The sequence below is a fragment of the Mastigoproctus giganteus genome, chromosome 3 (assembly GCF_048544385.1).
Source record: "Mastigoproctus giganteus isolate SK-2022 chromosome 3, ASM4854438v1, whole genome shotgun sequence".
Lineage (NCBI taxonomy): Eukaryota > Metazoa > Arthropoda > Arachnida > Uropygi > Thelyphonidae > Mastigoproctus > Mastigoproctus giganteus.
This window is the reverse complement of record NC_143577.1, coordinates 8,979,799-8,999,390: the sequence shown is the minus strand read 5'-3', so window position 1 is coordinate 8,999,390 and position 19,592 is coordinate 8,979,799. Positions and strand designations below refer to the sequence as shown.

Genomic DNA, 19,592 nt, shown 5'->3' with positions numbered 1-19,592 from the left:
GATATAAAAGAAGAGCATCGTCAAGATGCGTACACGACACGGGTGACTACCGTGTGTGGCCGCGCACTTCCTGGTTCAAAATGGCCGCCTGCTGGTGACTCTCGAAGGAGAGGGAGGGGAACAGGTGCGTGGGGGGAAGGTTTTCGCCGTGATGTAACCGTTACTTGACGAAGGGGAAGATTTGATAAAGATAAAAGTTATTAGAGACGCGGGCATGTCACGAATGGGCGCAAGCTCTGTCATCGAGCGAGTCTAGCGTCGCGAAACAACCATTAGAGATACCTGAAAGCTCCTAATGATCCAAAACGATTAACATACAGCTTTTTTTTAAAGGTGGAACGGTATTATGATGATGGCCTTTACTATAATGGACTGTTATAAAGTATTTTTTTTTACAATGACCTTATTGTAAGTGCGGTCTAAAACAACAGTTTTTATAAGTAACTAACTGTAAGTGGACTCTATCATTACAGATTTTATATCGATCTTATTGTAGTGAATGTTGTCGTAAAACAATTCACTTATGGAGTGGACTAGGTTTAATAGACTTTGTTTTAACTGATCGTATTGTAATCATTAAGTGGGTTAGGTTTAAGGGATACAATTATAACAACAATTCAAAATAGCGTGAAGAAATAAAAATCTCAACTCATTCTGGGATACTACAGATTCATTCAACTGCCGTTTTCTGGAACAACCTTCCTTCATACGTATTTCCTGAAAATTACAGTCTACAGAAGTTCAAGTCCAATGTCAACAAATATCTTCTTTCGTCTTCTCAAACTCCAACCCAAGCACGGTACTAAGTACTATAGGTTCTAATACCTCTTGTGTTTGGGGTTTACATAAAAACAAAAAAAAAACAAACTTTAAACAGTAACTCCCACAGACTCTTCCGCTTCAAGACTAACAATTAATGAATTAAAAGAAATACTTCCAAATATTTTACTCAGAGCTGTGGCAAGGCAAATCGTTGTCCTACTTGAAATTCGCACTTTCTCCAATAAGACAGATTCACTCCCTGCCTTTCAGGTCTGATGCTCTTCTGAATGAGATCAGCACTTTTCTTTCTGGTCTAATGTCAGCTTTGGCCTAATTTCTATGACTTCGTGTATAACACTTACGTTGCTTTCACCAATCATGTCACTGTTAGACTAATTTTTGGCAACTCAGCTTTCTATAGGCCAAGCTGTTTTATTATTATTATTTTTATTATTTTCGCCAAAGAACAAGCAAGTAAGGCTATGAGGCGTCAGGACATTGCCTGTAAATAGCGTGTATAATACGACTGTTTTACCTGTTGTCCTGGATGAAAAATCTGAATTTACATGAGGGAAAAACACGTGCAACTCTTGCCTGAGACCAACGAATTCAGCCATGATATAAAAGCACAAAAAACATTTTCCTGCCTTAACGGGATTCGAACTGCATCCTTCTTTCTTCCATACGGTGTGGAAAGATAGTAATTATAATCACTGTGTTCTAGCGAATTCATCAATTTACTTAGTTAACAGTCTTTCAAAGATATTAGAGTCGATTTTCTTTGTTTCCTTTATCGCTGGGAGTGTGCTTTCTAAAGATCACTGTAGTTTTTATCTTAGGCAGATTGACTCTGATAAGTCTAAGTTAAATCTTCAAAACGTCCTTGATAATAGCACACAGTTTGAACTTATTCATCTGGATATGAAAAAGGCATTGTACTCAATTGATTTCAACCTTCTTTTTACTAAGCTTCAACTCTATGATGTTATGGAAAAATCACATTAAAGGAAGTAAAAACCAAGATCTTATCAATTCCTTTTGGCTGTAGTGGGTTGGGACTCAAAGATTGTCTCTGGCTCTACTATTATATTCCATCTTCTTAAACGGCGTCTCTAAATTATTAGTTATGCTGGTCACTGCTAGACTTATCCATTTCTCTTAATAGCAAAGACTTAAAGCTTAACAGAGACAAGTGCAAAATTATTTCATTATCTTCCCCCACCCGCCAAAAAGCTATAAGTAAACCTAATTCTATTATTCATTTATCTAGATTATAAATATAGGGATCCTGGCTAGTTGTTGTTATCGGGTTTTGAGGAGCATTAGCAACTAAGGCCATATTGCTTCTTGTATACTGTCAGTAAATTGCATGTGTTCTGAGGTCGTTCTGTTTTGCTGGACGAAAAATCAGAATTGCCAGGAGGAAAAACCATGCTACTCTCGCCTGAGACCGGCTAACTAGGCCACGTTGTGAAAAGAGGCCAGTAAAAATTCCTCACGCCATCGATGGAACTCAAACCCTGGTCTTTTCCACCCGGTGTGGGGAGAACGGCGATTCTACCAACTGTGCTAATCACGAGGGCGCCGTGCGTATTTTTTAATAAATTTTGCGAAAGCAGTGCTCATTTTGAAGCCATTACAAATGACCATGCAGAGAGCTTGGGTTTATAAAAGGAATCCGTAGGAACTTCTCCGAGGTCGATCTAATTGTTAGATTTACAAATGAAGTTTTTTTACCAATTCTAGTTATCGCTCTCTGGTATAGAGTCCCCTAGTTAGAAAGGGAAATTCTTACAGACAAAGTTCGAAGGAATCTAACGATATTTTGAATTCCACACACATATGAGTTGGTACAATGGTTGTAATATACAAATTAATGATGAAAGACTTACCTTGTGCGAACTGCAATAGTAGTGACAAGACTAGGTTTAGTAATGTGAGCCCTTGCACTGCTTTCATAGCGATTTCTGGGTGCGGTACTTTCTTCCCTTGATAACCCTGCAGGGGAGAACACAATGGTTACAATAAGGAATTATTCCATGTTTATACAGTAATTAATCCTTCACTGCGTGAAGGAAGTCAATCAGTGAAATTCCCACTTACAAACATTAAAAATTGTTTTTTGAATCTTAGAACTTGAGAAAAAGGTAGGGTTTTAGGAGCATCAGCGACTAAGGCCATATTACTCTCTGTATACTCTGCAAATTACGTTTGATCTGTGGTCGATTTTCTGGTTGCTGGACGAAAAACCAGAGTTTCCAGGAGAAAACACCATGCTACCTTCGCCTGAGACCGATTAATTCATCCACGTTGTGAAAAGGCCCATAAAAATTCCTCATGTCATCGACAGGACTCGAACTCAGGTCTCTTCCACCTGTTGTGGGGAGGACGCAATTATACCAGCTGTGCTACCTACGAGGGCTGGGAAAAAGGAAACAGCAAAACTTTCTCTCGACTCCTGCTGAATGCTAATAGTTTAGTATCAAATAATCATGTAATTAATGTACAATTTTTCTAATCCATTATTTATTACAGTTAAAAAAAGAAAATCTATGACTGCTAGAGGACTGTTCTACTCGTATTCCTGATACGCCAAAAGCTTAATGATAATCAAAAATAATTAAAAACAATGTAATGTTTTTATAAGTGTAAACCACAACGTTGTTCAGTTGTTGGAATAAATTTTGACCAGAAGAGTATAATACAGTTGATCAGGGTTCAAAGTATTCATTAACTGCAGGGTAGGTACTGAGAGGTTTCCAGGTTCCTGCTTTCCACCCCTCATGCTCCTAGGTAATCTTGCTAGGAATCATGTTCGGAAATTGTTTGCCACATTCTCACGCACGCAAACTCGAATTCTCTCAAAATCTCAACGTAGTAAGCAGCAGCAGCAGTAATGCTTCTCTCTCCTTCCCCAAACACAAATTCGTGGCACACTATGCCCTCATCGTCGAAAAAAAAAACGATCAGCATGACTTTGATGTTGGATTTTGTTGCAAGAGATTGATTAGGCAGTGGGGACATTGTTGTGTGCCTTTCCGATGATTCCACCTTGGTCTCGGGGTCGTAGATGAACACCTAACTCTCATCCCAGTGACCATTCTTAGGTAGCTCGGATCCTATGTAGATTTTTCAAACAGATCACCTGCGATGGCTTCCCTGCAGTTCATTTGATTGTTCGCCAGCAAGCATGGAACAAACTTTGCACACATACGATGCATCCCAAAATCTTGCGTCAGGATTGTGTGTACTGAGCCTACAGACAGTCGAACTTCATGTGCAATCTCAACAACACTCATTTGCCTATCATTTCTCAAGAGTTCCCTCACTTTCGTGAAATTTTCTTCGTTTCGTGACGTCGAAGGGAGTCCAGTGCGAGATTCGTCCTCTAATGTTTCCTGTCCGTTTTTAAACCGATTAAACCACTCGTAAACCACTGTTTTCTTCGAAGTATTGTTTCCATAAACTTCCTGTAATGCTTGCAGGGTCTCCGTAGCGCTCTTCCCAAATTTAAAGACGAACTTGACGTTAGCACGCTGTTCAAACTGCGACATTCACAATCAGTCAGCTGTGACACATGAATGAAGTGGTCGCGCCAGTTCCCACTTGGCATGCTTGCACACTAAGCTCAACGTCAACCTCCCACGAAACCTTACGGCCGTAGCGCAAACCATTTAAATACCAGCGTGCAATTCCGGGTACTTTTTTTGAATGTACCTCGTATCAGTGGCATGCACTGATTTTTCTGGATGAGGTGTTTACTTCAGATTGATATACATAAAAATACAGAAACAAGAAAGGACTTTTAAAGAAAGAAATGTGAAATTAATTGCAATCAGGGGATAAGTAATTAAGATTATTACTATATTTAATACCACACATATACACGTGAAATTAATAATATAGTTTATTAAGCTATTCTCCTAAACTACTATACATTAAGGTGACGTTTCAGGCATCTTACCGAAACCGATCATCAGACCATGCTGCTGACAGACTGCTCCTGCCGATGCTCCAAACTTCGATGGGAATACTTGGAATTTCTGGGAATATCGGCAAGAGAAGTTTGTCAGCAGCATGGGCTGATGATGAGCATCCGATAAGATACCTGAAACGTCACCGTTTAGGCGAATAGCTTAATAAACTATATTATTAATGGCAACGGTACACAAATATGGCAGTTGGAAATAAAACCTTTGTTGTTTTGTCTTTTTTTTTGTTGTTATAATAATAATTTTAACTCCAGGACTGTATTTTCTAATCGTTTTTCAAACATTACATTGCGATAAAATATTTTAATAAATTTTGTTTGACTCCATTATTTTTAATTTAAATTAATCGGTCATATATACTCAATATGAAAAAGAAGGACATCATTACCCATTATATTCCGTAGCCGAGTGGTCAGGAGTGGGAGTAAACTTTCGCTCTTTGAGTAAACCGGGGTTGTCCCTGATTACTAAATACTGTCGATCTGCCAACCCGCACTAGACCAGCGCAGCGTGGTAGATTATGATCCATTTTTCTCCACATGAATTGTGGAGGACGCTTCCATCCTGCAGTGGATTGATAATGGCTGATGCTTTATGGAATAAAGATGCCCTTTTAGTGACCTTAATTTAATCTGTCATTCACATTAATGTTCGAGTCAGCTGTTAAAATTTATGATGACCATAATACAGCATACTTGAGCGAAAGTTCAAAACATTTTACCGAACCTATTCTTAGTAATTAAAATATACTCTTCTCGAATTGTGACGTGGTCATATAGGATGGGCTTAGCAGAACAAGTCAAACATTCCTTTGACATGTTGTTCAATTCCCCTTACATACCAGACTTCGAACACTGAAGAATTTTGGCTTGTTTCCAGAATTCAAAATTTAAGAGAAATTGTATTGAAAAGGGATGGAAATAATACGGTGGTAACCTCTTGTCTATTGTACATAACTTCGGCGATGGCATGAGAACTAAAATGTGGAATGGAATGCAATGGCTATCATCAGCAAAACTATGGATAGGATTTCCGGTTAATGGAAGAAGGTCATTAATATAGAAGAGAAAAAGAGTGGGGGAAAGAACTGAACCTTGGGGAACACTAGCTTTAGTGGAGAAATTAGAAGACAGAGAGCCATCTGCCATCACCCGCAGTGAGCTGTCAGAGAGAAAACTGGATACCCAGTTAGAAAAACTGTTGCTAAACCATAAGATGGAAGCTTATTTAGAAGATGTTTAGGCTAAACACGATCAAAAGTCTTTGAGATGTCAAAAGCAACTGCTTCTTTGTTTAATCGGACTTTTCCATTTAATTTTTCCACAGATGGGTAAGATAAACACTGACCGAATTCCTACTGGCCTGGCGATCACATATAAGGTTTCTAAATCGTTTAGGAGTTGCCAGTTAATGGATTTCTTCATTACTTTGGAAAGTGTAAAAGTAAGTTGTTGAAGTAGAATTTTATAAGCATCAGCGACTAAGGCCATATTGCTCCGTGTATACTATCTGTAAATTGCGTGTTCTATGGTCGACGTTCTATTTGCTGGATGAAAAAACCAAAGTTTCCAGAAGAAAATAACATTCTACCCTCGACTCAAACCGACTAACTCAGCCACGTTGTGAAAAAGGCCCATATAATTCCATCTGCTATCGTCGGGACTCGAGCTCGAGTCTTTTCCACCTGGTGTGGGGAGGAAGGCGATTCTATCAGCTAACTATACCCACGAGGGCTAAAAGTAAGTGCCATGGGACGATAATTGAATGGGAGGGATTTTCATCCTTTTTAAGAACTGGATGAATATGAGCAAATTTCCAAGCAAAAGGAAAAACACCAGGTGTAAGAAGGCAGCACAGAACAATACAGACCTCAGGAGCACAGGATTTGAGAACAGTTGGTGAAATACCATCAGGACCTGGCGCGTTCATGGCATCTAGACTGTACAAAATTCTTCTGACATCCTTTTGACGAAGGCCATAGGAAGCATTGAAGGAAGTGTAACAGTTACAAGAAAATTAGAATGCTAACAGACCGGCTCTATCTTTAGCTGAAGTGACAATAAAACCATCGTGTTTTAACAGAGGTGGCAACAGAGATGGACAAAAGTTAAGGCCAATAGCTTTGGCAAGAGATCATAATGTTTGACTACCATTTGGACAAGAAGCAAGTTTTCTACTCTTAGCCTGTTCAAACTCTAGTTTGGACTGATTAATAATTGCTTTACAATCGTTGGAGCTTTTGTGTAGGCAGAAACTGAACCTCGAGAAGTGGAAGAAAGTCAGTTGCTATATGCAACATTCTTGTCTTGAACAATCTTAATGCATTTATTGGGAGAACCAAGTTTTAGATACAGGACGAGGTTTTAAGGTGGAGTGTGGAACAACGGATTCCACCCTTATAAGAATAATTTCACTGACAAGATAGGGGAAAACGTTGTCATCAGAAAATTTAAAACAATAATTCAACCAAGGAAAAGAAGAATAGAAATCTCGCATATCATCCCATTTTACATTCTTGTAATGCCAAACAACTCGCTGTTGAGAATGGCCACGAGAGAATGGTTCCATTGGAGAAGAGACTATAACCAAGTTGTGATCTGAGATGCTAGAGGACCACTCACCTTGACCATGTACTTAGAAGTGTTTGTAAGAAAAAGATCAAGCGTGTTGGCTTTGTGGTTAGGATTGTCTGGCATTCTGGAAGTAAATGAACAATCCGTGCGTGGTCATTAGTAATTGCAAAAGCCTCAATACCTCGACCAGCTGGTCCGTGTGACTACAAAATGGAATCCATCTGGATTGTGAACATCAGAATCATGAAGGAAAATGACCTCACTGTTAAGAAAGTTGGACTTGTGAAAATCAAGTTTCAAAGAGAGGAAGTGAAACAGTTTCAAGTGATCATTGGAGTGAGAGAACGATCTAGCAACAGATGAATTTGATAGAGAGGAATGGAGAGATTTTAAGCTAAAGAAGATCGAAAAGAGGAACTTTCAAATTACTAATTCTCTGACAGCGAATATCAGAACAGACATATGCACAAGTACAACCTATGAAGCGAAAAGAATCATACAGCGAATAATTAGGACAACTGAGATGTGCACTGGTTGAAACAACTGATAATCGGGATTCAAAAAGTAAGTGGGGCTTGGCAGACTGTGGGTGGAAATGGATATCATTGAGAATAGAAGTGAGGCTACGTATATTTGTGAAATGAGATAAATAAAGAGAACCTAAGAAGAATTAAAACAACGTTTTTACCAGAACTGTTTAATTAATTAAAACTCTTTCAACGCTAGATCATTTTCAGCCGGAGAAACAGATTCATGTATGTTGAAACCAACTGTTCCCACTCCCAAGAGGATTCAGCCTTAAACTTGTCTTAATCAAACAACCTCGGTCATTTTATAGAAACCGGTTCTGTCAAAGGCGCTACTGATTTTATTAAATAGATATCAATAACCAATAATTAGCGCACTTTAGTAATGGTGCTAATATCTCAGTCCCAGGTTGTTTTTTCAAATCACTTCTACACTTGCTTTCAGGCTCAGGAATGTATAAATGATTAGATGCTTTGAAAAATGACGACAGATGTTTCTTTATTAAGGAGGAGTTGTTTAATCGGTTGCAAGAAAACCATTAGGATGTGAAATCGTGATAAATTACGTATACAAACGTGATTAGAAGAATAAGATTTGGGTTGACCCAAACTGGACTAGCAGCACTTCTGACGAATCTTTAAGTCTCATGGTTTGTTCTAATAGCCACCTGACCATCGAACGCAAGACGATAGGAAGCTAAATCACGTGACTTCCTTCTTAAGGATGATGTAGTTTCCTTGACAACCACTGCAGTAATTATAGTAATCGCGTACCTGTTTACCTAACCTTTAGAAGAAGGGGTTATTATCCCCTCACACAAATAAGCAATGACGGACGTCACACTCCACAGCGCCAGTTCAAAGCATCCGCCAGAAACCACCTGACATCGCTCCCCGGGTGAGCCCTGAGGATGCAAATTCGGCTCACAAATTCTCCTTAAAGAGCGTCTAATAACCTCGCTTTAGTTCTTCCCGAATAGGAACTTAAAAACCTCCATCCCTTCTTAATGGGGGAAGATGGGAACGAGATTAATGCACCAATTTCCGGGCGACCCCCTTCACTCACTCATTGTTGCTCCTGTTGATGCGTTCTTTCAGACCTCCAGTTGCTTCCAACACAGGAAATAACCGAGAATTACTCACGGGGAGTTGCTTAGCCACGTCGAGAATGTGACGAAAAGACTTCAGAGTTCAAACGCTCAGAGAATGCAACACACATCTCCAAATCGATGAAATTTTTTTACATCACATAGTGTACATGTCCCATAACAGATCGATGTACAGTACTATTGTACATTACGGATCTCTGTTTAATCTGAACTACGAATTCAAGCAACCCTCTCTAGTCTTCATTGGTCCAGTTCATCATGAGCACTAATTTTCGCATTTACATCTTAGTTAAGGCATTCTTCAAGAAGAGTCCTCTGAAATATTGTTCAGTTCTCTTACTTACCAGACTTTGAACTCTGACTCTTGCCTTATTTCCGGAATTCAAAGATTTGCTAAAAAGGTAAGGCGACTATATTATGGTCACCTTACCCTGAGCTAATTGAACTTTGTTCATCTGTATAATCTAAGAAAGCCCAGTTTCTTTCATATTCACACGCAGTTCAATCCTGAAAAATTGCAGTTTATTTCAGATGTTTTGAAAAGATAATTTGGAAACATTAGCAAATCAAAACTGCCATCAACTATTCACCAAAGACAGAAGCCGTAGGAGACAATACAACTTGGTGCTTTCTTAAATGTAGTTTTCAGGCTTGTTACAGACATTCTCCTCTCAAATTCCTGGGTTTTAGGCTCACAGGTAGCAAGCTAGGGATTGCTACCTGCGAGTCTGATGAAGTTGATATTCAGGTAACACCTGAGTCAAGTGGACAGAATTTTGGTGAACTCTAGTCGTTCCTTGACAGCCAAATCCTTTGCTCGGACCTTCACGATGGCAGGAACCGTTAGCAATCCAATAAACTTGGTGATTCTCTCTCCCACTTTTTTCTTCTTGTATATTAATGACCTTCGCCCATTGACCGGAAATCCTATCCATATTTTTGCTGATGACAGAACATTGCGTTCCACCTTCCAGTTCGAGAAATCTTGCCATGCACAGACAGATTCAACTTCTGGAATATACACTATCAATTCCTTAAATGTTGATCTCCAGGTAATTCTCCGGTGGAGAAAATAAAATTTAGTTAATTTTAATCCTTCTAGAACTAAATCCTGTTTTATATCTCGCAAAAAAGGATTCTTATGCTCCTAGAGTTATCTTCGAAGACACTCGGATTTCTAGACAAAAATCCCATTTCTGTATTGGAGATTATCCTGTCTTCTAATCTCTCTTGTCATAAGCACCTCACAAATATTGCTTCCTCTGCGTCTAAGAAACTAGGTTTTTCTCTTTTTCTATCGGCATTATTTTTTTTCTCAACAATTATTCCATCTATTCAAATCTCATATCTGCCCTCCTGTGGAGTATTGTTCATACATATGGGGTGGTGCCTCCGTTACCTTTTTCAGGCTTCTAGACTCCATTTTCAAAAGAGGGCAGTTATGTTAATTAATGACCCTTCTCTTACAAAGTCACGCAACTGTGTCCTCAGACGTTCTATTTCTGCTGTCTGCCTCCTATATATATATACTTCCATGGGCACTGTTCTTCTGAAATGGCTTCTATATATTCCTCTCTCTTGCCGCCAGCCCGAACACATGTCACCCAGTGAATATCCGTCTGTCCAATTTACTGTCCAATCTGAAACTCACAGAATCAACTTTTCTTCCTCCTCATTTATTCACACTAATTCATTTAACTTCCGTTTTCTGAAACAACCTTCCTACACACACATTTCCTGAAAATTACAAACTACAGAAATTCAAGTCTAATATCAACAAGTATCTTTTCTCATCTTCTCAACCCATTCATGGTACCAAGCCCTATTGGTTCTAAAACCTTTCATATTCAGGGTTTTCATATAAATAATATCTGAAAATTTTATCATAGATGTCTTTAGCATCTACATATAATGGCATTCTAAAGGAAAACGTTTTCGTCGCTCAGTGGAGCGTGTCTGTGTCACACCTCCAAAGGTTCTTACACCAAGTGTTATAAACGATTTCAAGAAAATTGCCGAAGCCGTTGGAGAAAGCTTTACTCCCAATCTTAATTGTCCAATTTTTTGATACAAAAACAATGTAAGTTGCATTGAGCCCTAAAATTGAGATCAACCACAAGGAATCTAACTTTAACCAAAGTTTTGAACTTGCAGTCATCTATCATGATGTACCAATAGCTTTTGATCAAAGGCAATGCCCCTCTATTCTTAAGATCTCTTCTGTTCAATAGATTCCTTCACCTTAAAGTTGGTAAGTCCACACTCACTCTCGATGTTACTCGTGGAGTTTCACAAGATGGCATGCCTTCTGGTTTACTCTTTACAGCGCCTCTCAGTTTGCAGTAGATTGGACATACTCTGCTATGCAGATGATCTAAAAATTTTAACAAACGCCCACTCAGCAACCAGCAGCAAATCTCTGAAGCCATCAATTTAAAATACTGGTATGTCACTCAATATCAATCAAAAAATTCAATCACTGCGGATTCAAAAATCCGCAGTGATAATCTTCACTTGAACCGCATCTTAACAAACAACATAAGTTTGTTGTATGTTTTTTGTGAAAGTAAATTTTATGTTGGGAGGAGAGAGCATAAATTTTGTTTTCATTTGTGTTCCATAATCTCATGTGGCCCCACTTACATTTCCATTTCGCCGTTCCCAATTTGTTCTTCTTTTTACCGCAAATGTTATCTTGGAATAGCGACACGGAAGTCGTCCACCAAAAATGTAATTACGTTTGTTAATGCATTCTGCAGTCAAATGATTTTTGTACACGACGCAGTTTTTCAGATGTCAGAAAATAAACATTTAATGGCAATAACCCTTTCCAGAAGCGCGTGCTTGTGAGCGTACTCGGAGAAAAAATAAATAAAAACACAAAAAAGCCATTATGATGTATTTATCTGCATCGCAAAGATAACTTAAGTTGGAAAAAAGTAAATTGATAAGGAACAAAGCAGAGACACTGAAAATTTCAACGCCAGTCCAGCAACATATAAGAAAAAGCTAAGTGCATTCATGCCAACTCAAGTAATAAAAGGACATTTATTGGTGCATTAGCAAAATTCTTGGGTCTTCGAACATTTTATATTATTACCAGAAAATAGCCTTTGGTTAGCATTCAGTAGAGCAGAATCCACTGCTACAGTAAATAGTAGAAAACTCGTTGAAATCAATGGTAATTGAGGCGGAGGCCTTGAAGATTCCTTTAAAATGTAGTGACATTAAATTGCTTTTAATTTTATAACGCGCTGCACAGTTCCTGCATTGCATTAACTTAAGTTTGAACTCTGGGGTAGATGCTACCTATCACTAGAGTTAAAGAACCATCAACAAGAGTTGATGAACCATTTGTGCCCTCTGATATTATCGTCTTGGAACAGTTTTCTGACATCTGAGTATAATGTCAGTATTATGGGTTGAATCCCATGTTCAAGAGTGTTCAGATACACTTTCCAGTTGCTGTGATTCTGCTCGTGTTGCTGACAAACTGAATATTTTGCATCTACATTCACACAGGAATTCTTTAGGGAAGGGGATACCAGAAGTTTATCAAACACTAACAGGGAGCTAAATAACTGAGAGGAAAGTGGAAGAAAAACTGTTGAACTAAACATGAAAAAGGCGCTTGGATCTTGAATGGAATTTATCCAATTATATTAAAGGAGGCAGCAGAAGAGATAAGCAAACCCTTAGCCATAATTATGAAAGCATCCTTGGATTCAGGAGCAGTCCCCACGGACTGGAGATGTGCGAATGTATCTCCAATTCACAAAGGGTGATCAAAAGGTGACAAGAGTAGTTGCAGACCTGTTGGCTGCTTAATTTCTGTTCCCCTCTGTTTCTGTAGGAGTATCTAGATAGGAGTGCAGTTATACTTCAGTTGCAGTATGGATTCGTTAAAGGGGAGATCTTGAGTGACAAATTTGATTGGATACTATGCTGCGGTCATCACAAAGGAACTGGATGCAAAAAATAATTTTGATATCATATACTTGGATTTCAAGAAGGCTTTTGATACCACTGCATATAAAAGACTTACATAAATTGGAGCAGTGTGACATTAAGGGCAATATCACTGCTGTAAGGATGATTCAGTCAATGGTATACAGGAACTTTACTAGCATGGATTGCTAGTAAAGTTCCTATATGCCATTGAAATGTGATAATCTCGTTGTACAAGGCAATGATTAGACCGCACCTTCGGTACGTACTACACAAAGGTCTTCATTTTTGGAGCGATGTAGAGCTGCTAGAACGGGTGCAGAGAATGGCAATGAGATTGGTGATCTTACCAAGAAAGGCTTCAGTCTGCAAATTGCATCATGTGGAGACTGAGCACCTTCCAGGTGATCTGAATGAGAAGTTTAAGGCTTTGAATGGTTGAACGAGCTCAATACTGATGGGATTCTTCGTCTTGCTCCAACTACTCACATGAAGGGGCATAAATTGAAATTGATGAAGAATGATTGCAGGATAGATGTGCGGAGGTTTTTTTGCCTTCGGTCAGCGAGTGGGTTGATTGTTGGAACAAACTCTCATCTGTTGTTGTGGAAGTTGAGTAAATTCAACGAAGAACTAGACTGAATATTGGAGAGAATGGACAGGTGATGTGGAAGGTTTTACTTTTTTGACTGATGCTTTCTTGCATTACACTACTGATACGTCAAAAATAATTCTCCATAGCAGTCCCACCACCAGTAGCCTGCACATAAAAAAGCATGGCTTCTGCACATCTTTGTGCATCCGTCAATGCTTAACAATGTAAAAAGTTCTGATCTTCCTGTTATAAAAAATTGGTTATAAGACAGACTTAATGTAGGGTGTGAGAAGAAAGCATATTTCTAAAAGCAGGCGAATTACGATGTAAAAATAAGAATACAATGAGCACTTCCTCGCCATCAAATAAGCTAAAAATCTCATAAGAATGAGAAAGCCAAAAGTATGTAAAACAAGCAATACAGTTATGATAATAACACTTGGACATTCCCGGAATGTCCAAGTGTTTCCAACATCAATTTGAAGTGGGGCTAATTGAATCTACCGTCCAATTCCATGGAGCTTACTTTCGTCATGGTATGCAATTACTGCTATTCGCTGCAGTTGGCAGATAGAATCTCGAAGGATTTCGTACCACATGTACTCACCGGCAGACATGGCTATAAATACTAGAGTTCTGGGAAGGAACATGGTGGAGTTTAACTAAAATATTCGGTTTAAATATTATTCGCCTTATTAGTTGCAATGGAATTAATGCATTTATCAGTTTCATTCCACACTAATTAGCCGTCCTTCCCACACCGGATGGAAAAGACCCGAGTTAGAGTCCCATCGATGAGGGGAGGAATTTTTATGGGCCCTTATCACAAGGTTGCCGAGTTAGTCGGTCTCAGGCGAGGGTAGCATGGTTTTTCGACCGGAAATTCCCGTTTTTCATCCACCAGACGGAAAATCGATCACAGAAGACACGCAATTTACAGACAGGTATACACGGAACGATATGGCCTTAGTCGATGATGCTCCTAAAACCCTAACACAACAACTGAATTAATTCTGTTTATAATCAATTGTCTATTGATTATAAACAGAATTAATCTCAATTTATCTCAGTTGTTTTTATATATATATATATATATATTTAATTTTTCGTAGTATCAATCCAAAATTCGTGGATGTCAGTCGTACAATTAGCCATGCAGTCAGATTTACTGAATTAGAATCTCATCTAAACGAATTAGTGGGGCGTGTAAGTTATTTTCTTCAAGGTCATTAAGCCTTTCGTTAGTGACCATGAACTCTACGACCTGGATAGAATATTAAGAAGCTAAGGATTTGCAGGTGTGGTTGCAACGAGTGACATAATTGACAAAGATCATGCCATAGTGTCTGTTCAAGTTTCCCCCCTCTCCTCTGCTCTACATTTTTCTGCATGCAAAAGCAGGGATAATTCCAACCGTAATCGCGTCTCTCTTTGACAACACCCCATTTCCACAGTGATCATGAGAGGAAAGTGCGATATTCGCTGTGCCGGCATAATGGGTGCCATTTAAAGTAACCAGGCCAGTTTTCTAATTATAGCTTACAACCGCTCCTGTCAAAGTGAAGTGATTGCTACCCGATTAGATACGTGCAGCGCATCAAAAGCCTTTTTGGCTGTTAAGTGGATGTCATCGAGTTTGTTTATATCATCAGACAGTGTTAATAACAAATTAATCTTCTGGTGCGGAAGACACACCCTTCTCACAATTTAATTCTAGCAGCCAACTGAAAGATCCATGGCATGGAAATCAAACAGAACACGATCTTCCATACGGAGGATTTTGAGGTTGAAGAAACATTGAAATTTTTCGATAGAAGAGGGAGACTCAAAGTTTTGTCCAATAGTTTTTGATCAGTAAACAATTTATTCATAATAGTAATCATCTTTTTCCCTTTTGGATTGGAATTAAACCGATAGATCTTCATTAAGTTTTCAAAATGGTGCCAGATAGCGAGAATCATCGTAAAACAAAGAATTTAACATTGAAATTGAATACTTACAACCCCTGGACAAGGTCCACACTAGATGGGAAAACAAAAACTAACCATCACAATTGCTACCCCATCTTTTTTGAAACATTGAAAGTTCAGAGACGCTGACGAAATTGTTGATGAAATGAAAGTGGCAAAGATTCTAGACCTTGTGTCCATAAGACGTAAAGCATTGGGAAAATAGCAAATGGGGCTTTTTCTACAACTCTGCTCAGCCGGCTTGAAGGAACTGTGGTTTCTTCTCTGAATATGGATTTTCCCTCACGTTATAAAATAATTTCATATATATTTTGAGTTTTCTATTTGGTTTAATTTGTCGATTGGCTCCGATCGACTTAAAAATTTACAGTTTGTTAAGTCAGTTTGATTAATTTTCTCAATTAGTTCCTGGTTTCGGGTTATATTTAATATTTATGTCAGGACTGTCTAAATTTAAGATTTTAGAAGAAGGATATTTCCTGATACATCCTGGGTTCTCACAGGCACATCATTGCTATGACATCACGTTTGAAACTTACTGATGGTGTTTACTGGTTTGGTGGCATGACTATCCCGATACATAAATTGAATAAATTAAAAAAAAAAAAAAAAGGGTTGTCTCACTGTAGTCAATGGAACCACTCTCGTAGAAACAACTTACGAACAACTCGAAAATGCTGCCCATTGAAGCAAACTCAACTCCCCTGTTTGTACTTTTGAAATGACTGATTGTGTATGCAGCAGGAAAAATAAACTGTACTTCCTGCACTTCAATAGCAATTAGGGTGACATCAAAGGTTCCAATAGGTTACCGGGGGTGAGGTGTAAAAACTACCTAACCCCCTAGTAACCATGGAAACTATTGTAAGAGTGAAGACGATCCGATGTAGCATTAAGAGACACCTGCCATCATGTAATTGCTTCTAAGTACAGTTTTGAGATCGTGCCAGAGCAGATTGCTGGGTACACTCTCTGTCAATACCAGTTCTTCGGATGGAAGTCTGTTTGCTGGGAACCGTGCCTGGGATGTCAGTGTGCCTTAGGTGAGTGCAGTGAAGGGGCTGTGATTATCTTTTGGTGAATTACGAGGGATGCCATTCTTAGAGGCGCAAAAAATAAGCAACATGTTACTTCTGGTTCGCACGAGATGGCTTGGTATGTCAGAATGATGGATTACCAAGTGAGGGGGTGCTCTCCTTAAATGCAGGCTTGCGAGCACTATGAATAATAATAAAAACATAAATCTTCATGAAGTGTTGTCGGATGTGATCTCCTAACTGTGAATGTATCGACGACGCGTTGAGGAAAACAAAAAGTGGAAAGAAAATAAGAAAAAAGATAACCTCAGAAACAGAGAACAACTGAGTGCAGGGGGAGTTACAACAGGAAGAACAGAAACAGACATTCACAATCTATAAATATGCTCCAAACTGTAATTTAGAGGGTTGTGTCAAGGAATAAGTTCACATATGCCATCCGTAAAAGAAACGTTCATGATCTGAATGAAGAGGTGGATTTGCCAAGCCACCATCCGCATAGAGCTTCGTGACAGGAATACTTCCGGTCGAAAAAATTAAGACCTTGCCCCATAAATATTAGTCATTACAATACCAGCCAATTTTTAAACACCAAAATGCTGGTATTGAAAAATCGGCAACTCACAATACTAACAGTAGGTATTGAGAACTAAAAGTAGCTGGTGAAAGTTCATTGGCGTTTGAAGAGTTTATAAAGCAAGTTTGTAGAAATGTGAACGGTACAGTATTCACAGCACGAGGGATGAATGGTGCATCAGTGTTGAAGAAATTAGAAGACTACCATTGATTAATAAAAGAAATGTGTTGAAAAGGAAGCCAAAAGTTGTGTATCGGATCCTTCCGAAGATCTATCATTATCAATGAAAAAAAAATTACAAATGGTCATCAATAAGCAGGTTGCCATCGCTGCAACCTGCTTATTATCTCAAAGATTTTTTTTTGGAAGTTGCAGGTACTCTAGGTAACCATTTATAAATGGTCTACGATTATCTGATGACAATTTTCCAAACTTGTATAGAAGCTGGAAGGGTATTCTCTTCAGGAAAAATTCGCACGAAAGCTCCATCACGTATGAGTAATACTGCTGTGGATCAGATCTGCTTTTTGAAATCACGAAAAATTTTGGGACTTCAGCTTGTCCATGGAAGATCTTTTCATCATGGCTTTTCAAGCCATGTGACAATTGCACATGGCTTGAAAAGAACTGGATTTCTATCCACTTCATCTTCACCTCGAGAAAAAAAAAAATGTGTGATATTTCAGAAGTAAATCAAATGAAAGTAGCTATGCAATCTATCATGTTAGTAAATGTAGATCTTGCGTTGCAGAAGATGAATGTCAGAGTTTTTAAAACGGTTTGTATTCTACGTGGAATAGATTCAAATAGATCTTGAACTGTCTCATAGGAATATTGGACATAATTCATGGGGAAACGTCTGAAGTTCCTTGAGTGCTGAAGGTGGAGGAAATCTGCTTCTCACTCTCCTCTCCAATTATGTCACACTGGCTCAATAACGTTTAAGGCTGGCGATTGTGTAAGACCAAGATTGGACACATCTGTGTGTGTATTTGAAACATTATCATCTTAAAACAGGGCATCGTTTGTGGAAAACAATGTTTGCACTATGGGATGAACCTGATCACTCAGAATAACAAGGTAATCAGTGGTAATAATTCACCCGTTCAGGGTGATGATAGGATCTAAAGAACACTAAGATATCGTTATCCAAATCATTGTTTAGCCACCTCAATGTTTGACGGTTGGCACGAGACAGTCAGGGTGATGGCTTCCTTTGGCACTTGCCGAACATAAGCTTTTCCTGACGTTGGAAAAAAAAAAAGTGAATGTTGATTCCTAAAAATATGACATTTTCAATCATCAAGTGTCCAGCTTTTGTGCTCCTTACACCATTGCATCCTCTTTCTAGCATTACCATCAGTAACGAGTTCAGCTTTAGGCAGTTTTTGCTGAACTGTTTTGCTAGCAACTGGATTGCCGAGACTCACTTTAAGTGCTGCAGTTATTTTTGGGGGTAGCAATTTTATGATATTGGGCTATAATCATTTTCAGAGTCTGGAAGTCCCTTTCAGTCAGTTTCGATTAATATCTGCCATAATTCTTCCTATCAAATTTTGTTTTTCCATGGTTGGTGAATACAGTTACTCTGGATGCATTAAACAAATTAGCAGTTTTGGTCGCTGATGCCCCTAAACTTGCACCAACAATTTGATCTTCTTGGAATTCAGACAAGTCAGTCTTTTTCTTCACGTACCTTTCAATATTACCTCTAAATAAACACCAGCTTTTGTCGTCTTTCTTTCACAATACTACCTGGAAGAAACAAAAAAAATCATCACTACTTATTTATAAATACGTTATACAGCTATTACAAAAACTACTACTTCCATATGAAATGTTTCCATTAATTTGTCCACCCCCTGGAGAGAGATATTATACCATTTTTAACAGCGTGACAAACCGACAAAAATCAACCACAGTATGAAGACAATTTTAACAAAACAAAACAATACTACTTGGAAGACATCAAGTTTTTCGAAGTCCAGGAGAGATTTTCTCGAAAGTTGTCATAAGACTGAGGTTTGTTGTTGAAATTATGACATTTATTAGCCATTTTCTAAGATGTGTGTACGAGACCATGCCAACGAAGTACAAGCACTTAAAGTACAGGCCTCCGTAGCCGAGTGGTCAGGAGTGGGAGTACAGTAGCATACGCTCCTTGAGTAGACCAAGCACCTGACTGCTAAATACGGTCGATCTACCAACCAGCACTGGACCAGCGTGGCAGATTATAGTCCATTTCCCTCGACATGAATTGTTGAGGAGGCTTCCATCCTGCAGTGGGTTGATAATGGCTGCAGTTTACCTTTATTCACAAGCTGACTGAGTATCGTTTGTAGAGCGCACACACTACACTACCAACCATTTACCATTATTAAGAAAAATTGCCAGTCGAAGAACATCAATTGAATCTTGATTATTTAAATTGCCACCACACCAAGGTCAATTACCTTCCTCTACCATATGCACATGTCAGGGCCAAAATATCGAATCCGTTGA

At 38.7% G+C, this 19,592-nt stretch overlaps 1 protein-coding gene across 1 annotated transcript in view; it reads right to left on the bottom strand.

Annotated features, from left to right (window-relative positions):
- LOC150087650 (uncharacterized) overlaps nucleotides 1–19,592 on the bottom strand; it is a 75,719-nt gene that overhangs the window by 48,087 nt on the left and 8,040 nt on the right. Inside the window, exon 2 of the mRNA XM_090369900.1 lies at nucleotides 2,655–2,760. Within this exon, the coding sequence (XP_090226026.1) occupies nucleotides 2,655–2,721 (67 nt within the window). The 5' untranslated portion in view covers nucleotides 2,722–2,760. The remainder of the gene's footprint in view (nucleotides 1–2,654; nucleotides 2,761–19,592) is intronic.